Source organism: Adiantum capillus-veneris, chromosome 18 (genome assembly GCF_014529385.1).
Source record: "Adiantum capillus-veneris isolate H3 chromosome 18, ASM1452938v2, whole genome shotgun sequence".
NCBI lineage: Eukaryota > Viridiplantae > Streptophyta > Polypodiopsida > Polypodiales > Pteridaceae > Adiantum > Adiantum capillus-veneris.
In genome coordinates, this window is record NC_140948.1 from 147,054,039 (window position 1) to 147,070,890 (window position 16,852).

The following is a 16,852-nucleotide window of genomic DNA, read 5'->3' on the forward strand; positions in this document are numbered from 1 at the left end:
TATGTCATTGCCGGGTATACTATGAGATACGTGGCCGCTTCCATTGCCTGTTCAAAGAGGGTTTTGGACCACTTTCTAGAGTCATGAGATACAGGGACCATAGATGTCTTGGACTGTTTTTACTAGACTTGCGCAAACACAAAGAAATCCTATTGAAAAGATCACGGGACAGCCAATCTCAGAGGCAGATTTCTTTAGACTGGCCATTAGGCAGCCTGAGGAGCAGCTCTCACAACAGCAGAGCTCATATCTCACCCGCACCAGAGGCACATTGATCGATCAATCGACTAAGCTAGGGAAATTCAGACGCCCACGATTATGACAACATTGACAAAGGGTGCAATAGAGGATCCACACCAATCTAGCTCAATCAGAATACTGACCATGAAGGATATTGATGAGATCCGCCAGCGATCGATGACCTATGACTTGATGGTCACACATTATCCACTCACCTCAGTTGAGATTGTATCACTCACTGTATCAACCCTTCACTCACTGTATCAGCTATTACTCATACCCTACACAGTTTCCGTTCGTTGCTTAGCTCACTTGTAGAAGTTTAGGATGTTACAGTATCTTTTTCAATACCATTTAGTCTTTTCTTTTCGGTACTCAGACACTATCACATTCACCACTTTGTAACTTTTTGGTCTCATAGGTCACTTTGGCCTCTTGAAGACGCTAATTATCATGCTATCCCGTCTGATACGCGGGAAATCCTCAATGCACCACGACATCATCAGAGCAGAGCTAGCTGCACCACCTATGTTGGTTGAGGCCCTTTTCCAGACAGTATGCTTCATCCAGAGAGTGCGGCAGCTTCCATCGGACAGATTATCATACAAAGCACTTGAAAGTTGAGGCATCCCGCCAGCTAGCTGCGACTAGAGAGAGTGGATCATGGTATGCACAGATGACACAGTGGTTTAGCACACATGGCTTGGATATCAAGCAGCTACCACCATTTCAGTACAACCCCCACTCACCATTCATTCACCTCTCTCATGCGGAGAGAAATCGGGTCAGCAGACAAGATCTCTGGTATGCATGGAGTTGCATGGACGAAGACTTCTTTGGTGGTTATCCCAATTTGCTTGCTACTTACAAGGAGGCCCTGCACTCAGCACCAGTGCTTCACCTTAAGTAGAGGATGTCACGTGCACACTAGCTCTGTAGCCAAACATGTCTATACAAGATAGGAGACCTTAGAACTTTCCTGGTGCACGTGCAATAGCTCTTGGCCTGTGTCTATCATCCCCCAACACAGCATTCAACACAAACTGTTGCATTGACCGCTGAATAGATCCCAAGCCAGCATGTATACCCTGCTCCTGTCTCTGCAAATCAAATCTTTACATATTATCATGCCATGGCATGCAGAACTAGAGGCAATAGTATTAGTGGCAAGCAAGTGTGCTAGATCTTGTGCCAACCATCCAGCATGGCACAAAATGTCACCGATCTGTGCTCGCAAGTTACATTAGATAGAATGTAGTGACCGTAGGCCTCCTCTGCATTGTGCCATATGGCGTTGGAAAAGAATGCGCCTGGGAAAAGGAGCATGGTCCGAAGATTTTGCCAGCCACTCACTTGCAAGACCTTCTTAATTTCTTAAGGGGCCAAAAATCTCACAAAGAGAAACAGCCATTCGCAAAAGTCACTGAGACTTCGTTATAATAGCATGTAGCAATATTATTATGAAATGTGGGCAAGATTACTCCAACATATTGCTTCAAAGCCAGTTATTTATCACTTTTCAATCAGTAACAACCTAAACCAACTTGACCCAAAAAATACTCACTACCTGGAAGGTTGACCCTGATTCAAATTGGGGACCACCACTGTGGGAATGGAGGTTAGAAAAGAGCAAGTCAAACTCCTGCATTAAAACATGGCGTTTCTGCTTGCGCTGCTCTTCTAGCTCATTTAGCTTTTCTTTATTGAAGATGAGAGAGAGAGAAAACACAGAACTATCATCTGCAAGTTCAGTCCAAGCCTTCAAAGCACTTTCCAAAATTCTAAATCCGTTTGAAATACAGCTGGTAGTATTATTAGCAGCATCTGCAGCACCAGCTTCCACAAGCTTTGATAAAACTTGCAGCTGCTGACCAGACCGGATGAGAGGAGTACACACATCCTCCAGAAAACAGGGCGCAGAAACTGAAGTTTTGACCTGCAGAAGGCCCCAAAAAAAGGTTAAGGATTAAAGCCGCCGGACTCTCGACTCTCAAGCACCAACGATCATAGAAAGCACAACTAGAAGTAAAACCAAACCTTCAACTAAGACAAACACCTGAGATCCTGAACCAACTCTGGGCATAAAATTTGCTTCTTGCACAACAAACTCCTCATAGGGATCCTTTAAGGTGGCACGGTAGAGCCAGGAATGAACAAAGGCCAGATATGGTTGGCAAGCACAAGCAAAAAGATATCGCAAAAGCTCAACATGGACGTTATCAGCCTCCTGTCGACAAAAGATTATTAGGAAAAACGACATTTGAAATATCTACGGTTCTAAAAACATGAAGGAAACAACAAAGGCTTGTTTAAAAACCTGTTTTTGGGGTAGGTACAAGAAGACCCAAGGCAAATGAGTTAGAGAGAGAGAGAGAGAGAGAGAGAGGATGAAATGAAATGAAATGTTATATTAAACGTCTTCAAAAGGCCAAAATGACCTAAGAGACCAAACTGATACAATCTTGGTGGATCTAATACAATGTCTGGGTACAAAATAAAAAATGAAGTAAAGTGAAAAACTAAAATCATCATCATCATCATCAATGTCCGAGGATGCCCGGCATCGGGCGTTGTCCAAGAAAGTATTGCATCGATCGCTGAAGAGCATCGTCAATGTCCACCTCTGTAAATAGTCGTACTGGACGGCTCTAGAATAGTCTTGATCCTCTAATAGAGCCTCCGTCAATGTCTTTTGGTCGCCCTCATAGACGTGGGCGTCTAGCTCTCCCGAGCTCAATGGCTCTGTCAACTAATATACCTCTGGTATAGGTGGGCTCTAAAGTCTATTGTGAAGCTTGCTCATCTGACTACCGAGTCCCTGCTCTACAGACGTCAATGATCTCTCTCCGTGAATGTCCATCACTGCCTTATCTCCTCAAGAGAAACTACTTGTGTCTGCGAAGCTCTAACAAAAAAAACCCAAGGCAACTCTGATCCTGATATCTCATGACTCTAGCCAGTGGTCCAAAGCCCTCTCTGAATAGACAATGAAAGCGGCCTCGTATCTCGAAGTATACCAAAAAATGACATATGTGGTGTAACTCTGTCTCTAGCTCTATATGACACAACTGGCAAATCCTGGCCTCTGCTGGTACTCTCCTAAATCTGGCAGTCTCAATCTTTAATTGATGCGATGATGTGCGCATCTGACCGATAGCACATCGTATCCCATGGGATAAATGAGTGTCCATATAGGCCGGTCTGATCACATATCCATCCTCTGTTAGTTGGAGAAGATGCTCTCTATAAAAAGCCATCTTCGTGCCCAACTCCTGTGCCAGCTCTATCCATGTGCTCTTGGTATCTAGCTCAATCAGATCCTGACGTATGAGCCTAGTGATCTCTGTCCACGTGAGAGATAGGGAGGGTGCATCCAAGGAGTACTAGAACGGAGGCAGTCTATCCATGCTGAAACCTTGATGTCATCTGCCCATACCAGCATGTTGGATCCCCCTGTAGCGCCAGCTGTCGGGATGACTCGAGGGCTAGCCAAGAGGTCCCATAAACTATTCATGAAGGATATTGATCTAGTAAGTGCCTCGACCACAAAAGGGGGGGCAGCTAGCTCGGCTCGAATAATCTCATGTGGCACTAAGGCATTAGCCCGAAACATCCAAGAGATCATAGAGATTAAAGGCCTCTCCATACATCTCCATCCATCAATGCTATCAGATCTGCCATGGTGGTCCACTAAGGGTCCCCATATCTTGGGGGGGGGGGGGGGGGGGGGGGGGGGGGGGGGGGGGGGGGGGGAGAGAGAGAGAGAGAGAGAGAGAGAGAGAGAGAGAGAAGAAGAAGAAGAAGAAGAGAATTTTAACGTCGTAGGAAACTATCCCAAGAGACCTTGAAGATCTATCCAACGAGGAGAGTTGAACTCAAGACCTATTATGCAAGAGGGAAATGGCATAACCAATCTACCACACTTGGGTGATAGAGAGAGAGAGAGAGAGAGAGAGAGAGAGAGAGAGAGAGAGAGAGAAATGAAATGTTATATTAACGTCTTCAAGCGGCCAAAGTGACCTATGAGACCCAAAAGTTACAATTGGTGAATCTGATACAATGTTTGAATACAAAAAGTACAAAGAACTGAAAAATTGAAACTAAATCGAAATTGGGGGGGGGGGGGGTGAGGGCCGATATAATGGGTTAGCTGATACAAAACTAATACAAAGATGGATACAAATCACTAGTGATACAAATGAGATACAAATCATTAGAGGTAGAGGCAGGTCAAGCTCAGATGAGATCCCTCATCGATCGCTGCCGAATCTCATCAATATCCTCCATGGTCAATACTCTTGATTGATTGTCTCGCATGTCGAGCTCACCTCCGTCGATGATGTGAGGCCCCCATGGTCGTGGGTGCCTGGCTCAATGGCTCGATCAAACAGCGTACCTCTGGTGTGGGTGGAATTTGATATCTGCTCTAATGACTGCTCCTCTGGCTGTCCCATGGCTGGTCTAAAGAAGTTTGTGATCTGTCGCTGAGACTGGCTTTCTCGTGATGTCCTCAGCAAGCTCTCTATGTCTGAGCAGCTCTAGTAGAAACAGTCCAAGACATCTTTGATCCTCGTATCTCATGACTCTGGAAAATGGTCCAAAACCCTCTCTGAACAGACAGTGGAAGCGGCCTCGTATCTCATAGTACACCGGGCAGTGACGTGTAGTGCAACTCTTTCTATGGCTCTAGGGGACATAGATGACATATCGTAGCCTCTGCTGGTACCCCACGAAATCGGACAGTCTCAATCTGAAGCTGATGTGAGGATGTGCGTATCTGCCCAATAGCACACCGTATCCCGTGAGATAGGTGTGCATCCATGTATGCAAGCCTAGTCACAAAACCGTCCTCCGTGAGTTGGAGAAGATGCTCTCTATAGAAAGCCATCTTCGTGCCCAACTCCTATGCTGGTTGTATCCATGTGCTCCTGGTATCTAGCTGAATCAGATCCTGACATATGAGTCTGGTGATCTCTGTCCATGTGAGAGATAGGGAGGGTGCATCCAAGGAGTACTAGAACGGAGGCACAATCTATCCATGCTGAAGCCATGTGACTGAAACCATGATGTCATCTTCCCATACCAATATGCTGTGTCACCCTGAAGTGCTAGCAGTCGGGATGACTCCAAAGCTAGCCGAGCATATTAGTCTCTAGGAAGGTCCTATACATTGTGTATAAAGGATACCGATCTAGTCAATGCCTCGACTACAAGGGGTGGGCGGCTAGCTCGGCTCGGATAATCTCATGTGGCGTTGAGACCTTAGCCCGAATCATCCAAGAAATCATAGAGACCAGAGGCCTCTCCATACATCTCCATCCATCCGTGCTGCCAAATCTGCCATGGTGGTCTACAGAGGGTCCTTATATCTGAACTCCGTAAAGCATATCTGAAGACACTAGTGTGTCAAAAAGCCAGAGCTTTGTTCGCGGTTCCTGAAACTGAATCTACAAACACATCCTCTCGAATCCTCCCAAGACTGCATAGGCTCTCGTCAGTCTAATCTCTGTTGCTCTCCTCAATGAAAACATCGGTCCACTGAAGACTACCCCAAGATAGGTATATGCTTCTGTGTACTCCACTGTCTCCTGGCCATACGTAAATGTGGGTGTTGACCTCCTGACCCACTGTGATGTGGTGTTGAACACAATAACCTTGGTTTTTCCAAGGTAGACAGAGAATCCACTATCATGAGCAAATGTGTGCAAAGCAAATGACATTGCATCCCCTCTGAAAAGTTAGAAATCAACACAATATCATTAGCTTATAACAGCATCTGAATCCATGTCCCTACTAGCTGAACACCTCTATATCCCTCTCGCTCTACATAGTCTAAAAACTCATCCACATACATCCCAAAAAGAGTCGAAGATAGGGGGCATCCCTGCTTCACCCCAATAGTGGAGTGGACCATGGCATGCATACCCCCGGTAGTGCATACCCACCCTACCACTGTCCTGTATAAAGCCAAGATCCCGCAAATCATCTTTGTGGGCACACCAATGTCCTGTAGTCTGCGTATAAGTCTGGCTCTCGGCATTGTGTCAAAAGCTTTGCGGAAATCCACAAAACTACACTAGATCCTCCTGCCATGGTGTCTACCCTTCTCAATCATAGCTCTGAGTGTCAGAATTTGGTCAAGGGTGGAGAAACCTCTCCTGAATCCTGCCTGCCCTACTGCTCGTATGCCCTTTCTCTCTGCCCATTTACTAAGCTCCTTCTCAAGAATAGATGCATATAGCCTAGCCAACGTGTGACCAACCATGATGGTGCGATAATTTCTGGGAATCATGGGATCTCCCTACTTGAAAATAGGCACAATCGTGGACATACTTCCAAGTCTCAGGAAAACCCTCATACATGGCTCGATTAAACAGCATAGCAAGAAGCTCTGCAAGCATATCTCTGGCATGGATGAAGTGCTTTGCTACCAGACCATTATGATCATGTGCTCTCCCTGTCTTCATCCTGCCAATGGCTTTCCTTACCCTCTCAGCAATAAAGAATGTACATGTCTCAAGGCATGTCTCTAGTGGGTCCGGCAAAGGTGGTTGCCCTGCTGTTGTGTAGAGAGATGTGGCATATTCCCCCCATGTCTCTGTGGAGGTGATGGCTGGTGGTGGTGAATGCTCATGGAATAGTCTCCATGCCTCGCCTCAATCCTGACTCATAAACACAGATCCCACTCTAGCTTGGGATCTAGCTGAAATATATAAGCCCTCTTCTTTCGTTGCACTAGCCGGCGAAAGACAATCCGGGACTGTCTATGTGTGGAAATACCCATGATCACCTCCCTCTACAATCTGAGAGAGAGAGAGAGAGAGAGAGAGAGAGAGAAATGAAATGAAATGATATATTAACATTTTCAAAAAACCAAAGTGACCTATGAGATAAAAGAGTTTACAAATGGTGAATCTGATACAATGTCCGTGTAAAAGACTGAAAACTGAATACTGAAAAACTGAAACTGAACTGACTAAAGTGAAATGGAATGAATCAGATGGGATGAAATGAAAGGCTGAGATGTTGGAATCAAGATTCTATCCTATGATATCCAACATCGGTCTTTGGCGGAGCTCATCAATGTCCTCCTTAGTGAGTACTCTGACTGGGCGACTCCCATGTCGTGAGAAATGAAATGAAATGTTATATTAACGTCTTCAAAAGGCCAAAATGACCTATGAGACCAGAAAGTTACAATGCGGTGTATCTGTGAGAGAGAGAGAGAGAGAGAGAGAGAGAGAGAGAGAGAGAGAGAGAGAAAGAGAGAGAGAGAGAGAGAGAGAAATGAAATGAAATGAAATGTAATATTAACGTCTTCAAAAGGCCAAAATGATCTATAAGACCAAAAGGTTACATGTGGTGAATCTAATACCACTTCTGGGTACAAAAAGTACAAAGAAGTGAAAAGAGAATAGTGGGTACAGGTGGGGTGAAAGCTGATACAAAGGGAATACAAAGGGTGAGCCGATACAATGGAGCTCTCTGACAGCCGAGGCATCATATACATATACATCAGTATCCGGGACGGCTCCTATGTAGCACCAGTATGGTATGGATCCTCTGTCGCAATCTGCGTCGATATCGAAAGGGCCCTCCCATCCGTGGGGACGGGACCGCCCCAACTCTATCGCCCGATCAAGCAGTATGCCTCTCGTGTTGTTATGCTGTGGGGGTTGCTCGAACTCCTCTGTCTATGACTGAAAGAAATTTGTAATCTTCCGTTGTCGCTGGATCTCTCTAATTGTGCCCCTCTCCAAGAGGTCCTCTCTGTGTTTGCGAATCTCTAGTAAGTATAATCCGAGGCATCTCTGATCCTGGTATCTCATGACTCTAGAACGTGGCCCAAAACCCTCTTTGAATAGACAATGAAAGCGGCCTCGTATCTCATAGTATACTGGGTAGTGACATGTAATGTAGCTCTGTCTCTCGCTCTATTTGGCACACCTGACCAATCCTGGACTCAGCGGGTACTCCTCTAAATCTGTCTGTCTCGATGTCTAGCTGAATGTGAGGATGTGCATATCTGACCAATAGCACATCGTTACCCGTGGGATAGATGAGTATCCATGTATCCTGGTCTGATCACAAAACCATCCTCCGTGAGTTGGAGAAGTTGCTCTCTATAGAAATTCATCTTCGTACCTAGCTCATGTGTAGGTTGTATCCATGGTAGATGGCGTTCACTTGGCTGGGATGGTCTCACAGTTCACTTCTTCATCTCGTTCTGGGATTCTCTCAAGGAGCCTCTGCTTCTCATGATGAATGCTGCATGGGACACTCAGCATCTGCCAGAATCTTGGAAAGAGGGTCTTCTTGTATTGTTATCTAAACGCAAACTCTGCGAGCATTTTTCCCACTAGCGGCCTATTACCCTTATGCCCGTCATTTATAAGATTTTGGCCAAAATGATAGTACTTCGCATCAAAGATTATCTTTTTACAGGTCTTCATCAGGCACAGTACGGATTTATCCCTCGTCGCCAAATAATGAACAATTTGGCCAATATCCTGGTGGATATGGAATTTGCTAAGTATACACAAAAGGATGTGCTTGTGATGCAAGTTGACATAGATAAGGCTTTTGACACTCCATTGGGATTATATTGCGGATGTCATGCAGTGCCTCGGATTTGGCCTAAAGTTAGCGCATATTGTGTATTTTTAATACGCTCGCAGTACAACCTCCGGGATCCTTGCAGGCGAAGGGACAGATTTTTGGTCTCTTGGATGCTCGGTTCGACAAGGCTGCCCGCTTTGTACCTTGTTATTTGCCATTGCTACCCACCCCCTGCTTTTACACTTGGATCACTTGATCTCCCAAGGCCGCCTTCATGGATTACGTTTGCCTTCACGCCCGAATTTCATTGGGCAAGCCTATGCGGATGACTCCTTGTTCACGCCCAAGAATACTCTAGAGGACATACGCGAAATTATGCATGCGTTGGACTTGTTTGGTCTTGCTGCTGGCCTTAAAGTTAACTTCTACAAGTCAAATCTCTTGCCTCTTCACGCATAAGCTTGGCATCAGCTTTTGTGGCCTAGAAAGATTGTGCCTCCGCATGAAATTACCCGACATTTGGGATATCCTATTGGCTGGCATGTTACTGGCACTCAACAGATTGAATGGGTTATGCATAGTCTCAATATCAAACTCTTGTCTACTTGGCCACTACATGTCAGGCTCCGCATTGTACAAAGCATCATGATGGCATATGTTCAATTCTATTTGCCCTTGTTGCCTTGGCCGCAACACCGCCTTACCTCTCTTTAGTCGTCTATATTGTCGCATTTATGGCATACAAAGGCTAACAAAGATGGTTTGCACTTGATGTCCATGGGCAAGATTTGCAGTCCAAAGTGCTTTGGTGGCCTTAACATCTTGGATTTGCGCAGACATGCTCTTGCTCGAAAAGCATCGCTTTTGCCCACGCTTGTCGAGCAGCGACAACCATGGACAGTGATGGTTGCTTTCTTATGTGAGCATGTGGTTACCTCCTCATTTGGCCACTGGCATTCATCTCTTTGGGAGTTTGTGTTTGGGAAACTTGGACATATTCCTGGCTGTCCTCTCATCTCTGCTTTGATATCGGATTGGAAAAAGGTCACCTTACATTTGACTGGGCTGGTCGCACCAAGCGTGAAGGTAACTCTTTGAGGTTGGAAAGTATTCATTGGAGCAGGGCATTCCCGGTGGACAACTTCCCACGCCGGGCTTACTTTCTTTCTCGTCGTGGGCTGCGTATGGTTGTTGATGTCGTGAATTCGGAAGGGAATGTGCTTCATTTTGACGAGATGGCACGCAATTTCGGTTTAGGCATGCATTATCGACCTCTCTGGCCGCAATTGCACCTCATGCTGGCTGACCTACTCCCCATTCCACCTCTGGCTGTTGGAGGCCGTATCATGGATTGGCGACTACATCAATTCAACTTCACTACAGTTTCTGCTCGCCACGTTTATAACATTTTGTTGCTCGACTCGTGGCTTGCGGACCACTGCAATGCCCTATGGTCACTACAGCGTTCCACCCGGTGGTGGCAGAAACCCCTTACTGCCATTTGGAAGAGCCATTTTCCTCTTAAGGAACGTCTATTTCTGTGGCGTTGCTTGATGGGTGTGTGCCGGTTGGTTCTTTTTTGCAAAAGCGTCGGATCAGCTCATCACGCTGCGTTCGTTGCTCTGCTTCCGAAGAATCTGTTCAACACTTGTTGTGGGATTGTCGCTATACTAGAGTCTTTATTGCTCGGGTTTCTACACTCATGCGTCTCAGTTTTCCCACAACGATATTTCATAAGAAATTCTGGCTTTTTGGATTCATATCGCTGGCGTTAAAGCCTTTTGCTACTTTCTTCACATGGGTCGGATATTGGACCTTCTGGAGTATTTGGTGCCAACGCAACTCCCGCATGTTTGACCACATTGATCTGGACCCTTTTCCCTACTTCAAGATGTCTCTCTCTCTTTCTCTCTTCGGCAATCCTTTCGCTTTGCCCTCGCTGCTGAAGATATATCGCCTGACCTTTATCAGCTTTCTTATGTTCTCTTTTAGAGCCTTTTCATACTTGAACACATTGGTGTTCGCCCTGATGTATCGACTTCTTGTTGTGGGTTTTCCCTCTTTGGAGGTTTCCCACTTGTAAATTAATCAAATGCACTTACTATAAAAAAAAAGTAGGTTGTATCCATGTCCTCTTCGTATCCAACTGAATCAAGTCCTGTTTGATGAGCCCGGTAATCTCTGCCCTAGTGAGGGGGATGCAGCTTATGCAATCACAATGAATTTTGATAGATTTGCACCAATGTTGTCTTTATGAAATAAACTCTTTGGTCAAGCGGTTCCTGTTTATCACAAAACATTACTTTGTGAAGTTTTGTACAGATAAATTGTTGGGGGAATCTTCGGTCATGCGCACCAATTATCCAAAAGAAAACGACAAAAGTTTATTTTGCACTTGTCTGATCATCATCTTAGCATGGAAATTCAATACGACGGAGAGGTCAAAACAAGAAACACTAGTAAAAGTAACTAAGCCAAAAGCACCAACAAGCAGCTATTTCACAATGGACTGCAGGAAGGCACTGTTTTTATATTGTATGATAGCATCAATGTGATGCTCAAAAAACATCTACATTCTTCAGGCCGCATGCACAAAGTTTACAGCATTCACTCGCTGTGATGTAGCCTTTGTCTTGCAATCCAAGCAATTAGTCGATGACCACATGTTGAACTTGGAGGATAAAACTCTTGAACTCACATATATATAATCACCCAAGACTCTAGGTGAGGCTAAAAACACTCGCAACCAATCCATCCGAACAAATTTCCCCTTAGCTGCTGTGTAGATAAAAAATTGGAGCTTCTGAGTATACCTGAGTACACCCAAGGGCAAAATTCACCCAAGTCATGTCTCAGAAAACTTTAAAAATTCATTGTTTCCCTCATTTGTAAAGACGCCCTTCATATAGTGTAAGAAAAAGTCATCTTAGAACCAAACGAATAGCCTGAGATGCCAAAATCATGACTTCACATGCAAAAGAGCGGAAGAAGACAGTACTTTAAAAAGGTAAGGACAACCTCACTTGTAATTGCCTGTAAAGAAAGCTCAACAAATTTGCCCCCCGTGGGAAAGAGGTAAAATCCATGATTACGCTGCCAGAAGACTTTTCAAAATCAACAAAATCTCTTCCTGTTGACCAACCTCCATGTTCATCCCACTCTTGAGATCCTGCAGCTTTTGCAGTTCCCTTGTACAAACATACTGAGGCCAGTGCTTGGAGCTGTACTCTCAAAATATGTGTGTGTAAGTGTAACTCTAGAAGAGTCATATCACAGACAGGAAGACCAATAACTGCTCCTGGATGCTCATCTGAGCATGGAAACATGAATAAATGAGAGCCATCACTTGATCTTCTGTGTATCACAGAGTCTGTTAGAGTATTCAAAGCCGCCAAATGACCCTGAAGGATAGATTTCACAGCTTTTGCAAAGGCCTGATTGACAAGACTGTATGGAGGTGATAGTCCAAGATCTCGTTCACCTGTATTGTTTACCTTTTGCCTAATCTTGTTCTTCTTTTTGCCTTTCTTCCCCTGTCTTGAATCTGATGAACCTGTTTGTGAGTGCAAATCCCTGTGCAATTGACTGATGGAAGCTCCTTGACTTTTTGAATCCAAGAAGAAATGAACAAATTCATCAAGCTGACAACGCACCCAGCCTGCTTGGACGATCACAAAGAGCAATTTTCCCAGAGCCTTTGTGCTCAGTGATCTCTGCCATAAGGACGGTAACCGATGCAAGCTTCTGTCAGCTACTTGTCCATAGAAAAATTTTGCTAAAAGTTGTAATTCCTTGACTGCGACTGGTATCCCTTGAAGCGCATATAAACACCGGCTTACAAGGTCAGCTTCCTGTAGAGAAATTACAAAGCGTCTCAAAGCAGACATTTGCAACTTGTCCTTGATAGAAACATCTATAGTTTATTCAGAGTTTGCTGCCAAATACTCGCCTAGCGCAGGGATGAGCGACCAGAATAATACATCTTTGGGAGACAACAACTAGTACCATGGAAGGTAGCGCATAGCTGATTCACTTGTAGCAACTTTTAAAAAAACCAAAAGGAGAGACTAGGAGACAAGGTACTTGTGCAATTGAGCTATGCCCAGATTGCCTGTCCCACAGATTTTGCCTACATTATCTATTGATCGCCGCATAAGCATGCATGAAATGATACACCAACAATGTAATTGAGCGCCCAAAACTAGCATCCAAGAAATGCAATTGCAAAGAAACAAAAAGGAGATCCTGCACCGTGCATTGTACAAATTGCAATAAGTCAAACTTGCATCGTACCCGAATAGAAGTAAGTTGAAATGCCGATTCCTGAGCTTGGGGCAGACTAGAATTCCAGGTTTGTGAGTTGACCCCGATAAAATTGTTGTCGTTTTCATTGACTGGATGCTGTCTGTTAGTAGTGTATGTGGAATATAGGGCTTCTCTGAGGGAGAGTTCCTGGCGATGGCGATGCTCCCAAGAAGCAACAGGAAAAGAAGAAGGTGCAGGAAGATGAGCCACAGAGAGCCAAAGGTTATCGTGTTGCTGGTACTGATGCTGCAGATCCATCGCCTATCACTATACCACTCTTAACTTCGGCGGGAACATCACCCGCGTAAGCTGCCCACGGACACTTCAAAAGTAATAAGCAACCTATCAGTTTTGAATGATAATTTTCTTCATTTGCAAAGCTATAGCCTATCCAAACGAACCCACGCAGCCTCACTGGGCTAGGCCTAAAATTGGCACCCATTTATCCTCTCAAGGGCTATTTCGCCTGTCAAAACAGGTGCTCCAGAAAAACCTCCTGTCGTTTGATATCTCTAATTGTCCACCTTGAAATTTATGTTATTTACGTCAAATTATGTAGACTAGTATGTAGGTGTCACCTCCGGCAGCAGCACCTCTCCTTGATGTCACGTTGTTCCGCGCAGACCCTCAGAGACACTGCCTATCAAAAGAAATTTCTACTATGTCTATCAATTTAAGCCCCCCCCCCCCCCCCCGCGGGTCGGGCCCCTCAACACTATATACAACGAGGTCTTGAATGAAGTGTAAGCAATGGGATCGATGATGTTGAAGTGAGGCACATTTTTCGTGAAATCCGTGCACCATTTGATTTGTCCATGTTTACTTTTCCCCTGCCTTTCCTATCCAAGTTTACTTAAAGCACGATTGGAGCGGCTTGGAGGGCAAGGAATCCCACACGGGCACGTGGTTCGAGCATTGGCCTCCCAACCGCGACAACCTAGATTTCAACATGCACGTCAAGTCGTTGACTTTTTTTCAACCATCCCCCTTCCTCGAGATCCCACAAAACTTTGGGCGTCATTCATCCCACCATTGTGGGGTCATCAAGACCTCATGGTATATAGTGTTGAGGCTATGCCTCGCCCTGTCTCTCTCCCCCCCCCCCCCAAATTTTAATTGTTTGCTAATAGGAATCTAAGACCTCTTTAAATTGCTCCTAACTTTTAGGCACTTTTGGTACTTTACCACCCAATTGCTTGGTATTCACTGTAGACTCTTCCCACGATTCTCTTGGAATAGCTTCCTATGACGTTAAAATTATCTTCTTCTTCTTCTTCTTCCTCTCCCTCTCTCTCTCTCTCTCTCTCTCTCTCTCTCTCTCTCGCTCTCGCTCGTGGCAGGGTGTGCCAATTTTCAACAACAAACTATTTTTAGGGAAGGAGTCTTTTTATTTCTAAAAGTAGAGACTCTCAAGTCATGAAAAGCGAAGGAGTCATGTTGGCTCTGCACAAATCGGCGAGCATCTTGAGGGGAAGGGCAGAGAGCTCTACCTGTCATAAAATCTAATATCTAACCAACCCAAATGATTTTCTCATATTAAACTGATTATTTAATGTGGGCGAATAAACGAGAACAAGAGTAGGATATAGACATGTGCTTATGAATCTATCTCAACACGGGGCCAAGGTTAAAGGGTCCAAATGAGAGATGGTCTGTCAAAGAGCAATGCTAGCGAATGGAGCTTAAAGACCTTAGGGTTAGCTTCATTAAAGACCTCCAAAGGTTAGTGTTCAAAGTCCTTAGACCGTCGGCAAGCTAGGGTTGTGCTTGAGGTGGGAACCTGGCCCAAGCTCAGGTGCTTGTCGTGCTTGCTAACTAAGGTGGTTGAGGTGCTTAATGACTAAGGTGCTTGAGGGGCTTTAAGGTTCCCAATGTCAACCACAATCCCTACTCATGGGGGGGCGAGCCCTTATTGTAAGGGCATGAGAGAGAACACACACACCCTCACACAAGTCAAGCCTTGTCTAAAGAAGCAACAAGGACACGTGTCAAGTTCTCTCTATTTTTCCCTCATAAGGTGCCTAAAGCCCATTGGTTGGCCTCTCAAGGGGTCCAATGATAATTTAGCTAATTTAATTAATTGTTTATGCATCAAGTCCTCTCTCTCAAAGGGGAAAGGGGGACACTTGTCCCAAGGCTAGCATGGTTGCTTGATATACACTATGCATGTGATTGGCTAGGTTTGTAGGGGTCCAATCAACTTCCAGCATGAGCTACAAGGGGGGGTCGACCAAATCAAGCTGGGGGTGTTCTTGGGGGGTATAGTCTCTCACACACACACTCTCACATGCTCATTCTTGCTTGGCAAAGTGCAAGAGCTCCATCTCCTTCTCCAAGCTTGTTGACAAGTTGAGAGCCTACACCAACACTCTTGGCTATGGAATGCAAATCTAACCAAGAGCCATGCTTCAATGCTTAAGCTTGCCATCTTCTTCATCTTCATCACTATGCTATTATGTTGTGCTAAGCAAGAAGAGTGATGATAAGTGAGGAACTATTTCTTTCTCATATGAATGTTTCTTCTTCCTCTTCCCTAACCTCATTCCCCGCTAGCTCTCTCCACCTTCGAAGATGTTTGAGGCCTTGGGACTGAGGCCAGGGATGGTTAATGCTTTTACAAAGTTTATGTTATGCTCGTGATGCATGAAGCTTTTCATCTTCATTGCATCACCTACGTCAGAAGGAACACAAAGATTGTATTGTACCAAGACTCTCTTCATGGGAGAATCTATAATGAAAAATGCTATTGGAGGGGGGACCGGATCCACATAAATCCTGTCCTCAACTGTTGTCAAGTTCTTTAACTCTCTCTCTTGCAAAAGTATCGTTCATGCCAAGTTAATTAAGTATAATGGTTATGTTGCTATCGCAAATTAAGTTCACCCTCTATGTTCTAAAAGTAGTCTCATGAAAATGCTCACTCTAATTCTCTTAATTCCGCTATTCTCAAAGTTCATAGGCCATTTCCATTACATTGGTAGTAGAGCTATTGGTTTCTCTTTTCTTGCTTAAGAAGAGAGGTCCGTAAGTTGTTCATGAAAGATTGGACCTGCTCATTGCAATAGGGTAAGTGGGATAAGGATCTATTATCTTGGTTGAAAAGGACTTAGTTCGAGGTACACCGTTGGGAACTATAGTCTTAATAGTGGAGTCTCTTGGGGCTTGCCTTTGGCTAAACCATTATTGAGCTAGTAGCAAGCTCAACAGGAACCATAATCAACCGAGCAATGTTAAATCCTCTCCACTAGTCTTTGCAATCAACAAAGTCTAATCCACGGGTGTGGCTGCTTGAGAACTAATTTTCAAAGGTAAAGAAGAGTAGCGACTAAGGTTTTTGAGGGTACCAAAGCACAAAGTAATTTATACCTAAGTTTAATTAGCATGGCTGACAATAACTAAAAGAGTAGAATGAATATTGACAACTTTGATTTTGCACACGAAGGTGCTAATGATGATGCCCCCATGTTTGTCAATTATCTTGTTACTAGGTTACAACAAGCTATGGGCAACACTGCTTTGCAAGCTGAAGTTATTCAATAACTTCGTGCTTTATGGGATTTCCCTTCCTCTCCAAGAGGAGAGAGAGCTTAGGAGGCCTCTTGATGAGACTCCAAGAAGAAGACTCTCTCCCATAAGAGAGGAGGAATCCAAAGAACGAGAAAGAAGCAAATCCCTAAGTTCCTCTGAAGATGTAGCTCCACGAAGACGGCGGTCTAGACAATCGCCAACTCCCTCCAAGAGGAAACGG

General features: G+C 44.7%; 1 protein-coding gene across 5 annotated transcripts in view; it reads right to left on the reverse strand.

The window, feature by feature from the left end:
* LOC147436597 (Spc97 / Spc98 family of spindle pole body (SBP) component) overlaps window positions 1-13,487 on the reverse strand; it is a 147,627-nt gene extending 134,140 nt beyond the window's left edge. For 2 of the 5 annotated variants that reach the window (XR_015185201.1, XR_015185202.1), the window contains exons 1-4: window positions 13,093-13,487; window positions 11,823-12,650; window positions 2,297-2,467; window positions 1,805-2,176 (exon numbers count right to left, since the gene is read on the reverse strand). Coding sequence is in view for 3 of the 5 variants with exons in the window: in XM_086489459.1 (XP_086345585.1) it covers window positions 1,805-2,176; window positions 2,297-2,467; window positions 11,823-12,650; window positions 13,093-13,362 (1,641 nt within the window). In the remaining 2 variants the exon portion in view is untranslated. The remainder of the gene's footprint in view (window positions 1-1,804; window positions 2,177-2,296; window positions 2,468-11,822; window positions 12,651-13,092) is intronic. The other 3 variants (XM_086489459.1, XM_086489460.1, XM_086489461.1) reach the window with 3 other exon arrangements.
* Between the last annotated feature and the right edge of the window lie 3,365 nt (window positions 13,488-16,852).